We start from the raw sequence: 19,381 nt of genomic DNA on the forward strand, positions 1-19,381 counted from the left end.
AGCCAGGTACATTAAGAGGCCCTGCAGCAAACTCCATGAGCAGACCTGCTTTTACAAACTCCTGTACTGGTATTTTGTTGCGTATTGCATTTTTGGGATCCTGTGCATCACTGCATGAGGTGCAGAGGAAAGAAAATGTTCTCAATTTTCCATCACATTTAATTTTTCATTGAAGTGGAATCACACAATGTGTAAAAGGTATGACCGGTTTCCAGGCTTCTCTGTTTAATTGTGGTAGGGTGTCAGATTGAGCAGGTCTCAATTATATGCTTGGAGGTAAGGAAGATGAAGAGTGTTTTGACTAGGAAGCTTACATTTGATACTTGTAACAATAGTTTGCTCTCGTTTGTTTAAAAGTCAGAATCAAAGGTGCTTTGTTAACATTTGTGAAAAGCACTGCAGATTTGAAAGTCTAAGATCTTCTTCTTATGTTGATGGATGTTTATAGTTTACCATTTATAAGACGTGACAGATCACATTTCAAAGATACCAGTCAACATAGTTAATGTTAATAGTTAATAGCCATTTTCTTACCCACAATCCCTGCCCCCCCGCGCACATGCTCATAACAGGGAATGTGTGCATTCCAAATAAATGTGTACTAAACCGAAATGAACAGAACCCAACATTCGGAATCAAGGTTTGATTTTGGCCGCTCTATCTGTCCTCTGCCCAGGGTCAGTTCAGTTTAAAGTTTCCAGTGGGGTGTCCAGGGTCAGTGGATAGGGGCAAAGATGTAAATTCATACTGATATCCTCTCCTGCATGCAAGGTTGGCTCCAATTCTCTTTAAAAAAAGAGAGGAATTAATTTGAAGCCAATGTTCAATTATCTTGAAATTCTTTGAAGTTGCAAATAGTTGTTGTTTAGGTAATTGAGATTTACGGAAAGCAAGTGGCTCAAGCCGGCTGAAATAAAGCCCTGGTTCCGGCGACTCAGATAAAGAAATCAGACTTCACACTTCCAGTCTCAGATTTCAATCAAATTCCAAAGCAAAGCAAAATGGACAGAAATGGTGAAAATCGTAAAAGAATTATATTAGTAACAATGCTGAATAGGAGCATGTAACCTTCCTGAATAGGACAGTATGAAGTGCAAAACAAAATATCTCCATGCTTAGCTTTGTGCTCATGCTATTACAAAAATGTACTGCTCATAACTCTGGGAACGTTTCAGGAAGTATGACTAAACAACATGGAAACCCGATGTTATTAACACATTGGAAAGAATGGTCCTATCCCCTTCGACATCCGCAGTAAATTCGAACAGTTTCACGTACCTGCTCGGCTTTCAGTGTGAGCTCAATAAATATCTGCTGGAGTTTCTCATTCACAAAGTTGATACAGAATTGCTCAAAGCCATTTTTCTACAAATAAACAGAAGATCTTGAGAGCACAGACAGTGGTGATACATAACATTTTATTTAGTATCAGTGGTGGAACAAAACCCACATTTGCCTGACATTTCTCTGCTATCTTAGTGAGGTTTTAAAGCATTTTGAACAGTTTATATCAGATGCAAGGCTAATGAGAACATGAGGGAGTCTGCAGATGCTGGAAATCCAAAGCAACACACACAAAATGCTGGAGGAACTCAACAGGTCAGGCAGCATCTTTGAAAAGAGTAAACAGGTGACATTCCAGGGCTGAGACCCTTCATCAGGACTGAAAAGGAAGAGGGAAAATGCCAGAATAAAAGGGGGGAGGGGAAGGAGGATAGCTCTAAGGTGATAGGTGAAGCCAGGTTGGTGAGAAGGTAAAGGGCTGGAGAAGAGGGAATCGGATAGAAGAGGAGAGCTGACCATAAGAGAAAGGGAAGGAGGAGGGGCATCAGAGGGAAGTAATCGGCAGGTAAGACGAGACAGAAGGCCAGAGTGGGGAAAAGAGGAAGGGTGGAGGAAACATTTTTACCATAAGGAGAAATTGATACTCGTGCCATCAGGTTGGAGGCTACCCAGACGGAATATGAGGTACTGCTTCTCCACCTGAGACTGGCCTCAACTTGGCACAAGAGGAGGCCATGGAATGACACGTCAGAACAGGAATGGGAATAAAAATGTTCGGTCACCGTAAGTCCCGCTTGTGACAGATGCGGTCCTCCAATTTACTTCGGGTCGCTCCGATGTAGAGGAGTCTGCATTGGGGGCACCAGATACAATAGACAACCCACCAGATTCACAGGTGAAGTACTACCTCTCCTGGAAGGACTGTTTGGGGCCCTGAATGGAGGTGAGGAAGGAGGTGTTGGGGCAGGTGTAGTAGAAAGACGATAGTTGTCATCTGCTAATTTCCATTCATTTATTTGTTTACAGGATGAGGCTGTTGCTGGAAAAGCCACCATTTGTTTCCATCTCCTAAATGGCCACAGAGGTGGGAATGAGCTTCTTTTCCTCTTCCTTGTGCTGAACGTACTTCCAGGGTTCCACATCTCAGCCTCGGCTCTAGGTTACCCCGGTGGAGGGAAGGAATTTTTAAGGAGGTGGTCAGTGGACATTTGGTTCCTTCGTTCTGGATGCTACGCGCTACATGACTGTACGCATCCAGCCAAGTGCTGAATCAGAGGCAAGTTTTCCAACCCATGTACCTTTATAGCTAGTATTTGTGTGGTGGCCCTGTTATTCCCTGCCAATAGCAATCCCAAATATGTTGATCTCTGTGATAGCAAATGCCATTGAATGTCAAGAGAAGACAGTTTCCTTTTTTATTGTCTTTCAATAATGTGCTGCATGGCAGGAGGCAGTGAGTGGAAATAACGGGATCCTTCTCTGGTTGGCTGCCGCTGACTGCTGCTGTTACACAGTGGCCTGTTGGGACCACAATGTTTTAGGTTATATGTCAATGATCTGGATGATGGAATCAAAGGCTTTGTGGCCATGTTTGTGGGTGATACAGAGACAGGTAGAGGGGCAGGTAGTTTTGAGAAAGCAGAAAGGTTACAGAAGGACTTAGACAGATTAGGAGAATAGGCAAAGAACTGGCAGATGGATGGAGAGAAAATTCAAAAATCTGAGGTGCAAAGGGATTGGGGGGTCCTCGTGCAGGATTCCCTAAAGGTTAATTTGCTGGTTGAGTTGGTGGTGAGGAAGGCAAATACAATGTTAGAATTCATTTTGAGAGGACTAAAAGCAAGGATGTAATATTGAGACTTTATAAAGCACTGGTGAGGTCTCACTTGGAGTACTGCGAGCAGTTTTGGGCCCCTCATCTTGGAAAGGATTTGCTTCAGAGAGGGTTCAAAGGAGGTTCACGAAAATAATTCTGGGATTGAAAGGTTTATCATACGAGGAGCTTTTGATGGCTCTGGGCCATCTGGAATTCAGAAAAAAATGAGTCGGGAGCTCATTGAAACCTATAGAATGCTGAAAGGCCTGGATAGAGTGGATGTGCAGAGAATGCTTTCTACAGTGGGGCTGTCTAAGACCAGAGGACACAGCCACGGAATAGAGGGACATCCACTTCGAACAGAGGTGAGGAGGAATTTGTACACAGGTGTCTGTGGAGGCCAGTTCACTGGGTAAATACAAGGCAAAGGTTGATAGAATTTTGAATGGTCAGGGCATGAAGGGTAACGTGGGCAAGGCAGGCGGTTGGGGCTGAGAGGGAACTGGATCATCCATGGTGAAATGGCAGAGCAGACGCAATGGGCCAGATGTCCCAGTTCTGCTGCTATATCTTATGGTCTTATTGAAGTCTGAAAGAGAGATCATTTATAAAAATCTAATAGACATAATTACTTCACACATCCCGCTCCATTGACTCACTCTTATTAGGGTCAAAAATTTGCAGTGGGTCTGTTTTAAGTGACATTCAAATTTTGTAGTTGACACTTAAAATTTTCATGAATGAAACATGAAAAAAATAGCACAGAAGCAATTTGTAGTTTGCAACCTCAAGACATACCTGGAAAATCTCAAAGCCGTAGATGTCGAGGACACCAATATTGTACTCATCGTGGTCCTTCTCCATTGCCTTGTTAACAGACTAGAAAGACGAACGAAACCACATGTTTGTACGTGAACAGTGGAAAGCTGTGCTGCACTTAGTATAACCCTGGTGTGTAAAGCCTCAGTCAAATGCTAATAAAAACAAAATGCCTTCACTGAAAGGGCAAAAGAATATCAAATTTCCCAAACGCCAATTTCAACCAAAGCTTTTAAGAATCTTGTCACTGGAAGGCATTAAAATGTACATAAGTCAGTCATATCTTTTGAAAGATGAGAAAATTTTTTACTTGAAATGGTCAACATAGGGCCAGTATAATGGAATCTTGATAAGGGATTGGTGAACCAAAGCTGAAGGGAATGGATCAATCCACATGCGCAAACTGGAGTTAGATTAAAACATGCATGTGCAATCAATTCAGGTCCCTCTTCTCTCCGTTTACTCTCCTCATTGCAGATAAATTCTACAGGTGCCAGGAATAGAGTCACAGAATGCTACAGCACAGGAATAGGCCCTTTGGTCCATCTAGTCCGTGCTGCTGCCTAGTTGTATCGGCTTGCACCTGAACCATAGCCCTCCATCCATGTATTTATCCAAACTTTTCTTAAATGTTGCAATTGAACACAGATTCACCACTTCCACTGGCAACTTGTTCCACACTCGCTCCATCCTCCGAGTGTAGGTGGTCCCTCTTCCACCTATCACCTCCTACCATCTTATTTCTTTCCCCCACCCATCTTCCCCCTCACCTGGTCTCACCTATCACCTTCCAACTTGTACTCCTTCCCACCCCCACCCCACATTTCAAGATGTGGGCGGCGCGGTAGCATAGTGGTTAGCGCAACGTTTTACAGTACCAGGGACGCCGGTTCAATCCCCACCACTGCCTGTAAGGAGTTTCTACATTCTCCCTGTGACCGTGTGGGTCTCCTCTGGGTGCTCCGGTTTCTGCCCACAGTCCAAAGATGTATCGGTTCGTAAGTTAATTAGCCCTTATAAATTGTCCCGAGATTAGGCTAGGATTAAATCAGGGGTTGCTGGGCGCTGTGGCTCAAAGATCCAAAAGGGCCTATTCTGTGCTGTATCACAATTAATAAATAAATATGTCAACATAAACTTAAATTAAGCACAACTTCTAAATGTGCAAAAATGAACTTCAAGATATAGGTAAAAACATTAGCACAAGTTTGAGAAAAAATAGATGCACCAGCAGATGAATGGGAATTACTTTGCAATAGACCCTGGAAAAGTATCACAAACAAAGGACACTCGCACACACTCATCCCCGCCTGTTCTGTTTCACTGATCCCTGTGGACTCAATGAAGAGTTTTATATTTTTGCTGTCATTGCAGATGTTCTTTTGCCACATGTTGTCCATTGTTTAACTCCTCTCATTGAATGAGTCCAGGCACCGAGTTCCCCATTCATACAGAATGAAAACAAAACCTTGTCAGAAGCAAAGAGGAGCCTGTGGCATAACAATGGGACAGCAGGACACCTGCAATTAAACATGATCTGTTTGATTTTGCTTTTAATGCCTTTCAGGCTTTCAAGTTGTTCAACTATACAGTAGTTTGGGAGCATTACTGACCTCCAAAAGAGAGTATTGCTTAAAAATGTGCAAAAACTTTGCACAAGAGCAAGCTTCAGTATCCAAATCTGAGTTGCAGCTGATGTGGGAGGTGACGAGGGAAGGGAACTCGTTATAAAGGGCAGATCTTCAGAACTATTCCACATGCAGTCCTGCTCACTGCTCTATAATCCAGTCTCCTGACGGTGCAGTTCCTACTGAGACACCAGCATCTCAACCCATTTCCTTCTTCTGTATTAAATATCTTCTATCACAAATATCAACAGGCTATTTGGAGCCATAGAAGTTTTCCAATCCCTGTTTGATTCTGAGATCCCCACTGTTTGTTTCTGCTCTAACTTATGGCCACTAAACCTCGCCATATTGAGCTCCACTTCCCTTCTCCCACCAGTGACACTATCTACCTTAGGCCAGTCCCTAGCATGGCCTCTGTAATACCTGGTGACGCCTTTGCTCATTGGACCATCTGGGGAGATTCTCTTTCTGCTGAATGATTTTTCTAAGTTATTTGGCAGAGTTTCTTTGTGTGAGGAGAAGATCTAGGGTATGAGCAGTTGTTCCCTTTTGCTGAATTTCCGGTACTTGTGAGAATTGTGCGTAACACACAACGGTGCCTCCTACTGAAAGCACTTTGATCTAATGGTACAAAAGGTTGAGAGTGACGATATGTCCCTCTTTTGAAAAGCTCCGTCAGTAAATGCCCTGTTGAGTCACACAGAGTAAAAAGCTTTTTAGCTTTGATTCCAGGCACCAGCGTAGCGTACTGGCTGATCTCTGCTCAACTGACAGTGGAACACAGTATTTCTGCTCATTAAACGAGACACGTTCAGTCAGTATACTGATTCCAGTATTTATTGAGATAAGTGCGGAATAGGCCCTTCATGCCACCCAGCAGTCCCCCAAATGAATCCTAGTTTAATCATGGGACAATTTACAATGGCCAACTAACCTACCAACGCGTATGCCTTTGGACTGTGGGAGGAAACCTGAGCACCCGGTGGAAACCCCCGCGGTCACAGGGAGAACGTACAAACTCCTTTCAGACAGTGGCATGGATTGCACCAGGGTCGAAGGTACTGTAAAGCGTTGTGCTAACCACGACTCTATCATGCCGCCATCCAAATCCTGTCCGAGCATTGTCCCCTCTCTCACTTTTGGCTCCTGACCCTGTCGTGTGTTCATTCTCCTGTGGCTGCATGGGGTTCTGGTCTCCAAATCCATGGGTTAGATAGGTTACTGTGGATCACCCACCTGTAGGTGTGTGGCATACAAATGAAAAGGGGGATTTGCAGAGCAACACACAGAAAATGCTGGAGGAACTCAGCAGGTCAGGCAGCATCTGTGCAGGGGAATAAACCATCGACATTTCCGGCTCAGATTAGAAAGGAAGGGGGGCAGGTCAGAATAAGAAGGTTGTCAATTTTACCCTGTGCTTAAGTTAGCCCTGTGAAAAGAAATGTTTGCTGCTCAGTGATGAACAACCCTTAGGAAATGCTCCCTCTGCCACCACACACAACCTTTCTGACTGGGAGCTCAGATGTCCCAAGGTAATTCCATTCATTTCAGAGATCCACCTGGGTCAATTGATAGTACTTACATCGACTAAATAGTCAAAGATGCGTGCATGAAGAGCTTTGGAAAGAGCGTCCCTGGTATAGCAGGCTTGCTCCACGTTTAACGTCACATTAATGGTTTCCGACTTTCCTCCCCACTTGCCGTCCATTTTCCTGCTGGTCAGTTTTTCTTTCAGTCGCTCCTGGTTGATACCAAGCAGGAACGCTGGGAATGCCAGGACTGTCAAACAAAAAGAGAGTTTACTTATTCTCCCAGCACTACACAACGTTGTACATCGACGGAACGTTGCTCAGTCGATGTACAAAGAACATAGGACAGTGAACTACACAACACAGGCACAATGTCTGCATCAAACATAAAGGCAAAAGTACCCCTCCATTTCCTGTATATCCACCTGTCGATCAAACATGGGAGACTTTGCTTCAGGACCAATGTCTCTTTCATATACTAATGCACAGAAGTTCAACATGTTAGATAAAATACACCATACAAGTGGATGCAGAATCTCCTGCTGCTTTATTCACTAACCATAATGACAGAGAACGTTACAAGACTGACACCTTTATACAGAAATACAGAGACTAGATTTGCTATAATATTGTTTTGTCAGCTCTCAAATCAATATGCAAGACCAGAGCCTGTCAATCCCTGCCCACAGGGATTAGAATAGGAATTCCAGTCTAATTCCTTCAGAATCAAAGCGGGAATTCCTTACTTTAACATAACGAAAGCTCAGCTTTTCTTCTGCTGGGACACCATACTCACTGCCCTGAAGCAGCTCACTTCACCGCATAAAGGGAGCTCATTAATAGATGACAAGAGCTCGATATGGGCTGTTGCCACTGTCCTGTGTTATGGGCAGTAAGAGAAAGAGTTTTCATTTGTACATCTCTCAGCACCTTCAAAGTGCATTAAAGCCAAATGTTTTTGAAATGATCGCAACTGCAGATCAAGAAATTCAACAGCCTGTTCCCACTGAACAAGCTGGCATAAACCTCCAGTGTGATAACAAACAACTACTCTGCTATGGCGATAGCAGTTAAGGGTTAAGCACTGACCGGGAGACTAACCGGGAGTTAAGGGTTAAGTACTGACCGGGAGACTAACCGGGAGTTAAGGGTTAAGCACTGACCGGGAGACTCCCTAGGATCCCACAGTGTCACACCCTGTTTTATGCTCGAGCATAGAACAGCTGGGGCGATGGGCCGTTTCACCTCATCTCTCACAGGGAATGCATTAAATAGCGCTGGTGATGCTACAAGTTCAGTGAACCTACTTTCACCAGCTGGAGAATAATCTGGCAGACTGCAAAATCTTAATAAGCTGGTAAGGAAGGCGGGCTCTGTCGTGGGCAAAGGACTGGAGAGTTTAACATCGGTAGCTGAGCGAAGGGCGCTAAGTAGGCTACGGTCAATTATGGAAAACTCTGAACATCCTCTACATAGCACCATCCAGAGACAGAGAAGCAGTTTCAGCGACAGGTTACTATCAATGCAATGCTCCTCAGACAGGATGAAGAGGTCAATACTCCCCAATGCCATTAGGCTTTACAATTCTACCTCCAGGACTTAAGAATTTTTTAAAAGCTATTAATGCTTTTTGAGACGGTGATTTAGATGCATATCATTTTTTTTTTACTGAGTTAAGTATTGTTTGTAATTAGTTTTGCTACAGCAAGTGTATGGGACATTGGAAAAAAAAAGTTGAATTTCCCCATGGGGATGAATAAAGTATCTATCTATCTATCTATCTAAATCTGATTCATCCTAAACCCTCCGCAATTCATGTGAGTGTGAATGAGGTGGATTCTGTACATCTGAGAGTAGGGGACGTTCCCCCAGTACTGGCCATTCCACCATTCCAGGCTCTTCCACTCCCTTGCAGACCTGTAGAAAGCAGAGAGGCTCACCCAGGAATGGCACTGATTGGCCGAGAACACACCAGCATACCGTGGGATGTCCATGCAGGGTCAAAGAAACAACACTGGATTCCCACTCACACATGAGGTACTGCAGTTCAGGCAGAAGAAGAATATGAACTAAGGGATGTTAACCCTTTGGGTACGTCTTTACTTTTATTCATACACCAGATGTGGGCATAGCTGGCAAAGCCAACATTTAGTGCCCATCCCTAAATGCTGTGGACAGAAAATGAATAGCTGATTGGGTCATTTGACCTGCACATCACTCCCTGTGTAACTGTAGCACTACAGTCGGTGGCCACTATCTTAGGCCCCCCTTTAACTGAGAAAGTGCCGTTGCTGGTATGTTCGTGGTCTTCTGCTGCTGTAGCCCATCTACTTCGATGTTCAATGTCTTGTGCATTCAGTGATGCTCTTTTGCACATCACTGTTATGTGTTGTTATTGAAGTTACTCTTCCTTCTTATCTGCTTGAACCAGCCTAGCCATTCTCCTCTGAAACTCTCCCATTAGCAAAGCATTTTTGCCCACAGAACTGCTGCTCACCGGATGAATTTAGTTTTCTATATCATTCTCTGTAAACTCCACAGACTATACGAAAATCCCAGGAACCAGGAGTTTCCGAGATACTCAAACCACCCCGTCTGGCACCAACAATCATTCCGTGGTCAAAGTCACTTGGATCACGTTTCTTCCCCATTTTGATATGTGGTCTGAACAACAACTGAACCTCTTGACCATGCCTGCATGCTTTTATGCGCTGAGTTGCTCCCATATGATTGGCTGATTAGATAACTGCATTAACAAGCAGGTATACAGGTGTGCCTAATAAAGTGGCCACTGAGTGCACATTCTGCCTTCTTTTGTACGACTTCAATGCACTTATGACCTGTCTGGATAGCACACAAACAAAAGCTTTTCCATGTACTTCAGTACATGTGACAATAAACCAATTACCCATCAGCATTACACTTAAACACTTTAGAGTCAGGTTGGGTTTAGAATCACTTCAAGTCAAGTCAAGTTTATTGTCATTCTGACCATAAACTGCTGGTACAGTACACAGTAAAAATGAAACAACGTTCCTCCAGGACCCTGGTGTGACATGAAACAGCACAAAACTACACTAGACTATAGGCTGATGTATACTTGTGTTTACGGGCTACACCGCAGCCTATACCATAGCCCTGATTTTCACTCCTGCGTCGCTCTACACCGTAGTGAGCATGCGTTGGTGTGCGCCAAAACGCTAGTTGGCGGTGGGGTTTCTATGCCACTGTGTTGAGTTTCTTCGAGAGAGACATGGACGAGGAATTGCATTTCAAACATTTTCGCATGTCGGCAGGTAGATTTGACGATTTGGTTCATCTATTTCGCATCGGCGTACGCACAGCCTACAGACACGGTGGCGAAGAAGCAACCAGAAATGCGTAGGAGAAAATGCGATGCTACCAAGCGGACCAATCACAGTTGTTGCGGTCTGCGTCGCCGCGACGCGGGAGTAACTTTTCTGGAGCGGTGCATGTCACCCTACTGCATAGGGTACAGCGTAGGTATGGTGTAGAGTACGCGTTACCTACAGCTTAGATGCGACGCACAAGTATAAATCAGCCTTACGTGAGACAGCACAAGGCTACACTAGACTACGTAAAACAACATAAAATCTGTACTAGACAACAGACCTGCACAGGACTATATAAAGTGCACAAAACAGTGCAGGGCAGAACAGTAATTAATAAACAAGACAATAGGCAAAGTAGAGGACAAATTACAATATAATAATAAATGATGTAGATGTCAGTCTAGACTCTGGGTATTGAGGAGTCTGATGGCTTGGGGGAAGAAACTGTTACACAGTCTGGTCGTGAGAGCCCAAATGCTTCGGTACCTTTTGCCAGATGGCAGGAGGGAGAAGAGATTGTATGAGGGGTGCGTGGGATCCTTCACAATACCATTAGCTTTATGGGTACAGCGTGTGGTGAAAATGTCTGTAATAGCGAGAAGAGAGACCCCGATGATCTTCTCAGCTGAACTCACTATCCACTTCAGGGTCTTGCGATCCGAGATGGTGCAATTCCCGAACCAGGCAGTGATGCAGCTGCTCAGGATGCTCTCAATACAACCCCTGTAGAATGTGATGAGGATGGGGGGGGGGTGGGAGATGGACTTTCCTCAGCCTTCGCAGAAAGTAGAGACGCTGCTGGGCTTTTATGGCTATGGAGCTGGTGTTGAGGGACCAGGTGAGATTCTCCACGAGGTGAACACCAAGAAATGTGGTGCTCTTAATGATCTCAACGGAGGAGCCGTCGATGTTCAGCGGAGAGTGGTTGCTCCGTGCCCTCCTGAAGTCCTGAAGTCTGGACTGCTGAAGAATATCAGTGAACCCAGGTGATCTGTAAAACAATTCTATAGTTTCATGATCACCATTACCTTGTTTATATTTCCATCTAATTTAATTAATTAAGTTGCCAATAGAACACAAACACTTCCTTATGAATGAACAATCTAAGCCTTTGCATTTCAACTAACATAGCAATTATGCTACTATACTGGAATTACAGTACATCCTTCTTACGCATAGTGACTGTTAGGGTGTATTCTAGAATTATGGAATACAGCAAATATAATTTCAACAGTAACCAGTCCAGACCAGAACACGGATTGTAGATTGAGTTTAAAATCTTGGAGCTGCAGACTTAGGTCAATTGCAAACAAAGAAATACATACTCCCCTTCACCTGAGATGTCTGCATGTGCATGAATGCAACCCAGAGTCAGTGGGGATTAACATTCATTTTGGGTGTCTGGAGTGTTAGTGTGAAGATTGAGGTGTTTGAACATTATAAGTAATTCAAAGGAAGCACTGTTGGTACATTGTAACTATAGAATTGTCCTCTGTTACCTGTGATTTTCAACAAATTCAGATGTCATGTAATGTTGGGTCAGGCAGGCTATTTCTTACAAGAGTGGCTCCAGTACGATGCCTGCTGCTGGTTTGCTGGACAAAGACTTCTATGTCCACCAGCTTCAGAGTCTCTGGTGACTTTGTTCACAGTTACAATAGTGACATTTCAAGAAGTTGCTGGAATTATAATCATAGACCAAGCAAGATCTTCTGGGAATCATCAGAAATTCTCAGAATTAAAATGAAAATTTAAAAAAATTTTTTTTTGTGTGACAGAAATAGCCAACATATGGTTGGAGTGAACAGTCCTGGCTTCAAGTAAAATGAAGTTGAAGTTATGCTGGGCACAGATGTTGCACAGCACAAGGCAGATTGCTTCAGGCAGCTATTAAATCCCAGGAAAAGAACACTTCACGCAGGGAAAGCTGTAAACTGTCCAAGTGGAACAGAATATAGCCACTCACAGAAACATGACGGAAAGGCACACCTGAGGAAGGAATAAAAAAAAACCCAAAATGCCTCTCAGCAAAGAGAGAATATCCAGTACAGAAATTCAACAGTTGCTGTCTGGAACCCCACGTATTGCTGCAGGTACTCCACTTAACAAAACAATTTCCAAAAACAGTGGTTGAAGATGCTTGAAATTTGAAAATAAAACTGAAAATGCTGGAGATAATCAGCAGGTTAAGCAGTATCTGTGCAGAGAGAACCAGACGGTTGCAAATTGAAGGTCCATCAGTTGAAGGTGCCCTCAAATATCAACTCTGTTGCTGCCTGACCTGCTTTGAAGTAGAGTATACACTCAGCCAACTAAAGAATGGTCGGTTGCATGAATATATGTCACATTCATAAAACTATTCACAAAAGCATGCTGTACATCACACTCTAGTATCTGCATAAAACTTTAAATCAATTGCTGAAATACATATCACCCTTAACCTTTTCAAAAACAATGTTTTACACTATAACTCTATATTTCAAGGCTAAACTGTATTAATTAAAAATAAGCAAAAATAAATCAAATGAATGAATGACTGTACTCTCCATTACATGAAGTGCCATTTCTTCAAACAGGATATGTTCATCAGCCCACAACTACACCGCCCTAATGTACAAGTGTAACCAAACTATAATTGTTATAAAACCTGCTGATAAGGGGGGAGCTGTTGTTGTCTGGCGTACTGACCTCTACCTGGCCGAGGCACAGCGACAACTCTCTAATACCTCCTCTTATTTACCCCTTGATCATGACCCCACTAAGGAGCACCAGGCCATTGTCTCCTATACCATCACCAACCTTATCAGCTCTGGGGATCTCCCATCCACTGCCACCAACCTCATAGTTCCCACACCCCACACTTCCCGTTTCTACCTCCTACCCAAGATCCACAAACCTGCCTGTCCAGGTAGACCTATTGTCTCAGCTTGCTCCTGCCCCACCGAACTCATTTCTGCATACCTTGACACTGTCTTATTCCCCCTTGTTCAATCTCTTCCCACCTATGTTCGTGACACTCCTCATGCTTTGAATTTTTTCAATGATTTTAAGTTCCCTGGCCCCCACCGTCTTATTTTCACCATGGTCGTCCAGTCCCTATATACCTCCATCCCCCATCGAGATGGTCTCGAAGCTCTTCGCTTTTTTTTGGATTCCAGACCTAACCAATTCTCCTCTACCACCACTCTCCTCCGTCTAGCGGAATTAGTTCTTACTCTCAATAATTTTTCCTTTGTCTCTTCCCACTTCCTCCAAACCTAGGGTGTAGCCATGGGCACCCACATGGGTCCCAGTTATGCCTGCCTTTTTGTTGGCTTTGTGGAACAGTCCATGTTCCAAGTCTATACGGGTATCCATCCCACTCTTTTCCTTCGCTACATCGATGACTGCATTGGCGCTGCCTCTTGCACGCATGCTGAGCTCGTCGACTTCATTAACTTTGCCTCCAACTTTCACCCTGCCCTCAAATTTACCTGATCCATTTCCGACACCTCCCTCCCCTTTCTTGATCTTTCTGTCTCCATCTCTGGAGACGGCCTATCTACTGATATCTACTATAAGCCTACAGACTCTCACAGCTACCTGGACTATTCCTCTTCCCACCCTGTCTCTTGCAAAAATGCTATCCCCTTCTCACAATTCCTCCGTCTCCGCTGCATCTGCTCTCAGGATGAGGCTTTTCTTTCCAGGACGAAGGAGATGTCTTCCTTTTTTAAACAAAGGGGCTTCCCTTCGTCCACCATCAACTCTGCTCTCAAACGCATCTCTCCCATTTCCCGCACATCTGCCCTCACCCCATCCGCCCACCACCCCACTCAGGATAGGGTTCCCCTTGTCCTTACCTACCACTCCACCAGCCTCCAGGTCCAACATATAATTCTCCGTAACTTCCGCCACCTCCAACGGGATCCCACTACCAAACACATTTTTCCCTCCCTCCCCTTTCTGCTTTTCGCAGGGATCGCTCCCTACTCGACTCCCTTGTCCACTCGTCCCCCCCATCCTTTCCCACCGATCTCCCTCCTGGCACTTATCCTTGTAAACGGAACAAGTGCTACACCTGCCCTTACACTTCCTCCCTCACCACCATTCAGGGCCCCAGATAGTCCTTCCAGGTGAGGCGACACTTCACCTGTGAGTCGGCTGGTGTGATATACTGCATCCGGTGCTCCCAGTGTGGCCTTTTATATATTGGTGAGACCCGACGCAGACTGGGAGACCGTTTCGCTGAACACCTACGCTCGGTCCGCCAGAAAAAGCGGGATCTCCCAGTGGCTACACATTTTAATTCCACGTCCCATTCCCATTCTGATATGTCTGTCCATGCCCTCCTCTATTGTCAAAATGAATCCAAACTCAGGTTGGAGGAACAACACCTTATATACCGGCTGGGTAGCCTCCAACCTGATGGCATGAACATTGACTTCTCTAACTTCCGTTAATGCCCCTCCTCCCCTTCTTACCCCATCCCTGACATATTTAGTTGTTTGCCTGTTCTCCATATCCCTCTGGTGTTCTCCCCCACTTTCTTTCTACTGAGGCCTCCCGTCCCATGATCCTTTCCCTTCTCCTGCTCTGTATCACTTTTGCCAATCACCTTTCCAGCTCTTAGCTTCATCCCACCCCCTCCGGTCTTCTTCTATCATTTCGCATTTCCCCCTCCCCCCACTTTTTTTCAAATCTCTTACTATCTTTCCTTTCAGTTAGTCCTGACGAAGGGTCTCGGCCCGAAACGTCAACATCGCTTCTCCCTATAGATGCTGCCTGGCCTGCTGTGTTCCACCAGCATTTTGTGTGTGTTGTTGTTTGAATTTCCAGCATCTGCAGATTTCCTCGTGTTTGCTCTATAGTTGTCTTTTCACTTATTTTGCATAATACTTGAAACAAATTTGCCCAATTGGTTTATTAAGCAATTGTACAATATCTTTGAAATGTTTTGCCAGTTACACAGTCATTCCTGGAGAAATGAGAGAAAACTGAAATGAAACACAGCCTTTCCACATCTGCAGTGTCCAGTTCAAAAGTGAGATGTTCCTCCACAACAGGCGAAGGAGATCATCTCTCCAGACGCTGGGTGGAAGGCTTGTCTCTCAGTAACAATACTGCTCTATCATACAGGGAAATGGGCTTAGTGTTAACAGAACACGTCACCAAATAAAACCATGGACTCTGTTTACACTTCTTGCTGACTCATTAATGCGGTCATCATGATTAAAAACCCCACCCTCCCCTGGACAATCTCTCTTTTCCAACACATCTTCCCTTCCAATTCAAGCAGACGATATGAAAATCCCAGGTTCAAGGACAGCTTCTATTCCGCTGTTATAAGGCTATTGAACGGTTCCCTAGTATGATCAGATAGACTCCTGACCTTAAGGTTTCACATTATAAACTTGCAGCTTATTGTTCTCCTCCACAGCACTTTTCCTGTAAATGTAACATTCACTCTACATTGTGATATTGTTTTACCTTTGTACTGCCTCAATGCACTGTGTAATGATTTGATCTGCATGAACATTATCACTACATCTTGGTACATGTGACAATAATAGAACAATTTACCAGTCAAGTCCTGCGCTTTAGGATGTGACTAAACACATTGATGAAGGAAGAGCAGTAGATGTAGTGTATATGGATTTCAGCAAGGTATTTGATAAGGTACCCCATGCAAGGCTTATTGAGAAAGTAAGGAGGCATGGGATCCAAGGGGACATTGCTTTGTGGATCTAGAACTGGCTTGCCCACAGAAGGCAAAGAGTGGTTGTAGACGGGTCATATTCTGCATGGAGGCTGGTGACCAGTGGTGTGCCTCAGGGATCTGTTCTGGGACCCCTACTCTTTGTGATTTTTATAAATGACCTGGATGAGGAAGTGGAGGGATGGGTTAGTAAATTTGCTAATGACACAAAGGTTGGGGTGTTATGGATAGTGTGGAGGGCTGTCAGAGGTTACAGCGGGACATTGATAGGATGCAAAACTGGACTGAGAAGTGGCAGATGGAGTTCAACCCAGATAAGTGTGAAGTGGTTCATTTTGGTAGGTCAAATATGATGGCAGAATATAACATTAATGGTACGACTCTTGGCAGTGTGGAGGATCAGAGGGATCTTGGGGTCCGAGTCCATAGGACACTCAAAGCCTCTACACGGGTTGACTCTGTGGTCTTCATCAACTGTGGGATTGAGTTCAAGAGCCAAGAGGTAATGTTGCAGCTGTATAGGACCCTGGTCAGACCCCACATGGAGTACTGTGTTCAGTTCTGGTCACCTCACTACAGGAAGGACGTGGAAACCGTAGAAAGGGTGCAGAGGAGATTTACAAGGATGTTGCCTGGATTGGGGAGCATGCCTTATGAGAATAGGTTGAGTGAACTCAACTTTTTCTCCCTGGAGCAACGGAGGATGAGAGGTGACCTGATAGAGGTGTACAAAATAATGAGAGGCATTGATTGTGTGGATAGTCAGAGGCTTTTCCCCAGGGCTGAAATGGCTAGCATGAGAGGGTATACTTTTAAGGTGGTTGGAAGTAGGTACCGAGGAGATGTCAGGGGTACGTTTTTTACGCAGAGAGTGGTGAGTGTGTGGAACGGGCTGCCGACGACGGTGGTGGAGGCAGATACAATAGGGTCTTTTAAGAGACTCCTGGATGGGTACATGGAGCTCAGAAAAAGAGGGCTATGGGTAAAACGTAGGTAGTTCTAAGGTGGGGGACATGTTTGGCACAGCTTTGTGGGCCAAAGGGCCTGTATTGTGCTGCAGGTCTTCTATGTTTCTTCTTCCTTTAAACTCACTGGGACCCGTTTCCTGTGCTCCCTTTAACTCATTGAGTAATTTATTATACTATTGTATATTATCTGAAACATCTGAATTCAAGGAGAATTGAAGTATTAAAAGGAGTAATTATCTAAAAGTCTGGCATCACTAAAGTCCTGAGGGTGCTGGATGAGAGTTTACCTCCCTATGGACCCTGACCTCATCAGGCACCACAGTGAGTGGCCACTTGATCCGGCACAAGAGGAAAGTATAGTCATCACTGAGTACATTTCCATATGTTCATGCCCTTCTGCTGCTGTAGCCCAGCCACTTCAAGGTTTGACGTGTTGTGTGTTCACAGATGCTCTTGTGCACACCACTGTTGTAACATGTTACTGTTACCTTCCTGAGAGCTTGAACTAGTCTGGCCATTCTCCTCTGACCTCTCTCATTAACAAGGCATTTTCACCCATGCTCACAGATGTTCTTTAATTTTGCACCATTCCCTGTAAAATCCCAGGAGATGAGCAGTTTCTGAGATACTCAAACCACCCCATCTGGCACCAACAATCATTCCACAATCAGAGTCACTTAGTTCACACTTCTTCCCCATTCTGATGTTTGGTCTGAACAGCAACTGAACTTCTCGACCTTGTCTGCATGCTCCTATGCATTGAGTTGCTGCCATATGGTTAACAGATTGGATATTTACATTAACAAGCAGGGGTGCAGGTGTATCTAATACAATGGCCACGGAGTGTGTTCCTCAGTCAGTCACAGACCACATTCCCTGAAGAGATCTCTTCCCTCCACAGCTTCCAACCTGCACACCTACTCTACCTCCTGCCCTGGCACCCACCAGTAGGACTGTCTGTTTCAGCCACTTAACCCGTTCTTGTTTAAACAACGTCTCCTTCAGCTCCACTCACTTTCCACTAATGCAGATATGCAAACTTCCCAGCCTATGCCTGTCTTGTTAATGGGATGTTTGGCACAATTTAAAGGTAGCCAGCAAAATCAAAGATCCCACATACTTCGGATATTCCCTCTTTCCCCCTCCCATTGGTCAGAAAACACATACCACCAGGTTCAAGGACAGTTTCGACCCTGCTGTTATAAGACTATTGAATGCTCACCTTGGGCAATACCATGGACTCTAGACCTCACATTCCACTTCATTAAGGTTGTCTCTTATTGTTAACCTGCATTGCACTTTCTCTGTAGGTGTAAACAGTTCAGACTGTAGCTGTTATTGTTCTACCATCTATGACCTCAGTGCACTGTGTACTGATCTGTATGAACAGCACACAAGACAACAGTTTCACTCACACTCAGTACATGTGACAATAACCAACCAGTAACAGTACTTGCGTCCCTTCCCTTGACTCCTTCTGTTATACTGATGACTGCACCATACTGCTTCCTGAATTTATACATTTTATTGCAATATCCACCCTGCTCTCATCTTAACATAGTCTGTTTCCTACTCTGCCCTTCCCTTCCCTTCCCTTCCCTTCCTGAATCCCTCCGGCCTCAGCGGACGGGCTGGCCACAAACATCCATTACAAGCCTGTAGACTCCCACAGCTGTCTTGACTAAAATTGCTCCCTCCCCACCCCTCCTGCTCAAGGGCTCCTTTCCATCCTCCCAGTTCGTCCATCTCCAAACTATTTGCTCTGACTATTCCTTCTTCCTAAACTCTGCCTTCTTTTCTCGCCCTTGACTGCATCCAACTTCTTCCTGCACCTCTGCTCACAACCTTTCTCTTGGACACACTATAAAATAAGTTCACTTTCCATCCCACTGGCCTCAAAGTTCAAAGAAACTATCAAAGTTCCCACCAGCTTTAACAAGATTCCAACACCAAACAAATTCCCTTTTCTTCTCCTTCCAGTATCTCAGTGGGACCTTCCCACTACAACTCCTGGTCTATCCCTCCTTCCACCTCACCATTCCTATTCCTCCGGCTCCATCCCATGTAGCTGTAGGAGATGTCCTTTCCTCGCTTCCCTTCCCACCATCCCAGCACCCAGTCTTTGCAGATTCTACAGATGCTAGATAGTCAGAGTAACACACAAATTACTGGAGGAACTCAGGGCAGTTATGCAGCATTTACTGGAAAGGTGTTCCGGGCCGAGACCCCACCAGTCCTGATACAAGGCCTTGGTCTGAAACATCTCGACGTAGATGCCACACGACC

At 44.7% G+C, this 19,381-nt stretch overlaps 1 protein-coding gene across 2 annotated transcripts in view; it reads right to left on the reverse strand.

The window, feature by feature from the left end:
- The window catches only part of myo1ea (myosin IEa), a 221,810-nt gene that overhangs the window by 79,552 nt on the left and 122,877 nt on the right, over window positions 1–19,381 (reverse strand). For both annotated transcript variants that reach the window (XM_073032934.1, XM_073032933.1), the window contains exons 10-12: window positions 7,130–7,326; window positions 3,899–3,979; window positions 1,279–1,365 (exon numbers count right to left, since the gene is read on the reverse strand). In XM_073032934.1, coding sequence (XP_072889035.1) covers window positions 1,279–1,365; window positions 3,899–3,979; window positions 7,130–7,326 — 365 coding nt within the window. The remainder of the gene's footprint in view (window positions 1–1,278; window positions 1,366–3,898; window positions 3,980–7,129; window positions 7,327–19,381) is intronic.

The sequence above is a fragment of the Hemitrygon akajei genome, chromosome 30 (assembly GCF_048418815.1).
Source record: "Hemitrygon akajei chromosome 30, sHemAka1.3, whole genome shotgun sequence".
In the NCBI taxonomy this organism is placed as follows: Eukaryota; Metazoa; Chordata; class Chondrichthyes; order Myliobatiformes; family Dasyatidae; genus Hemitrygon; species Hemitrygon akajei.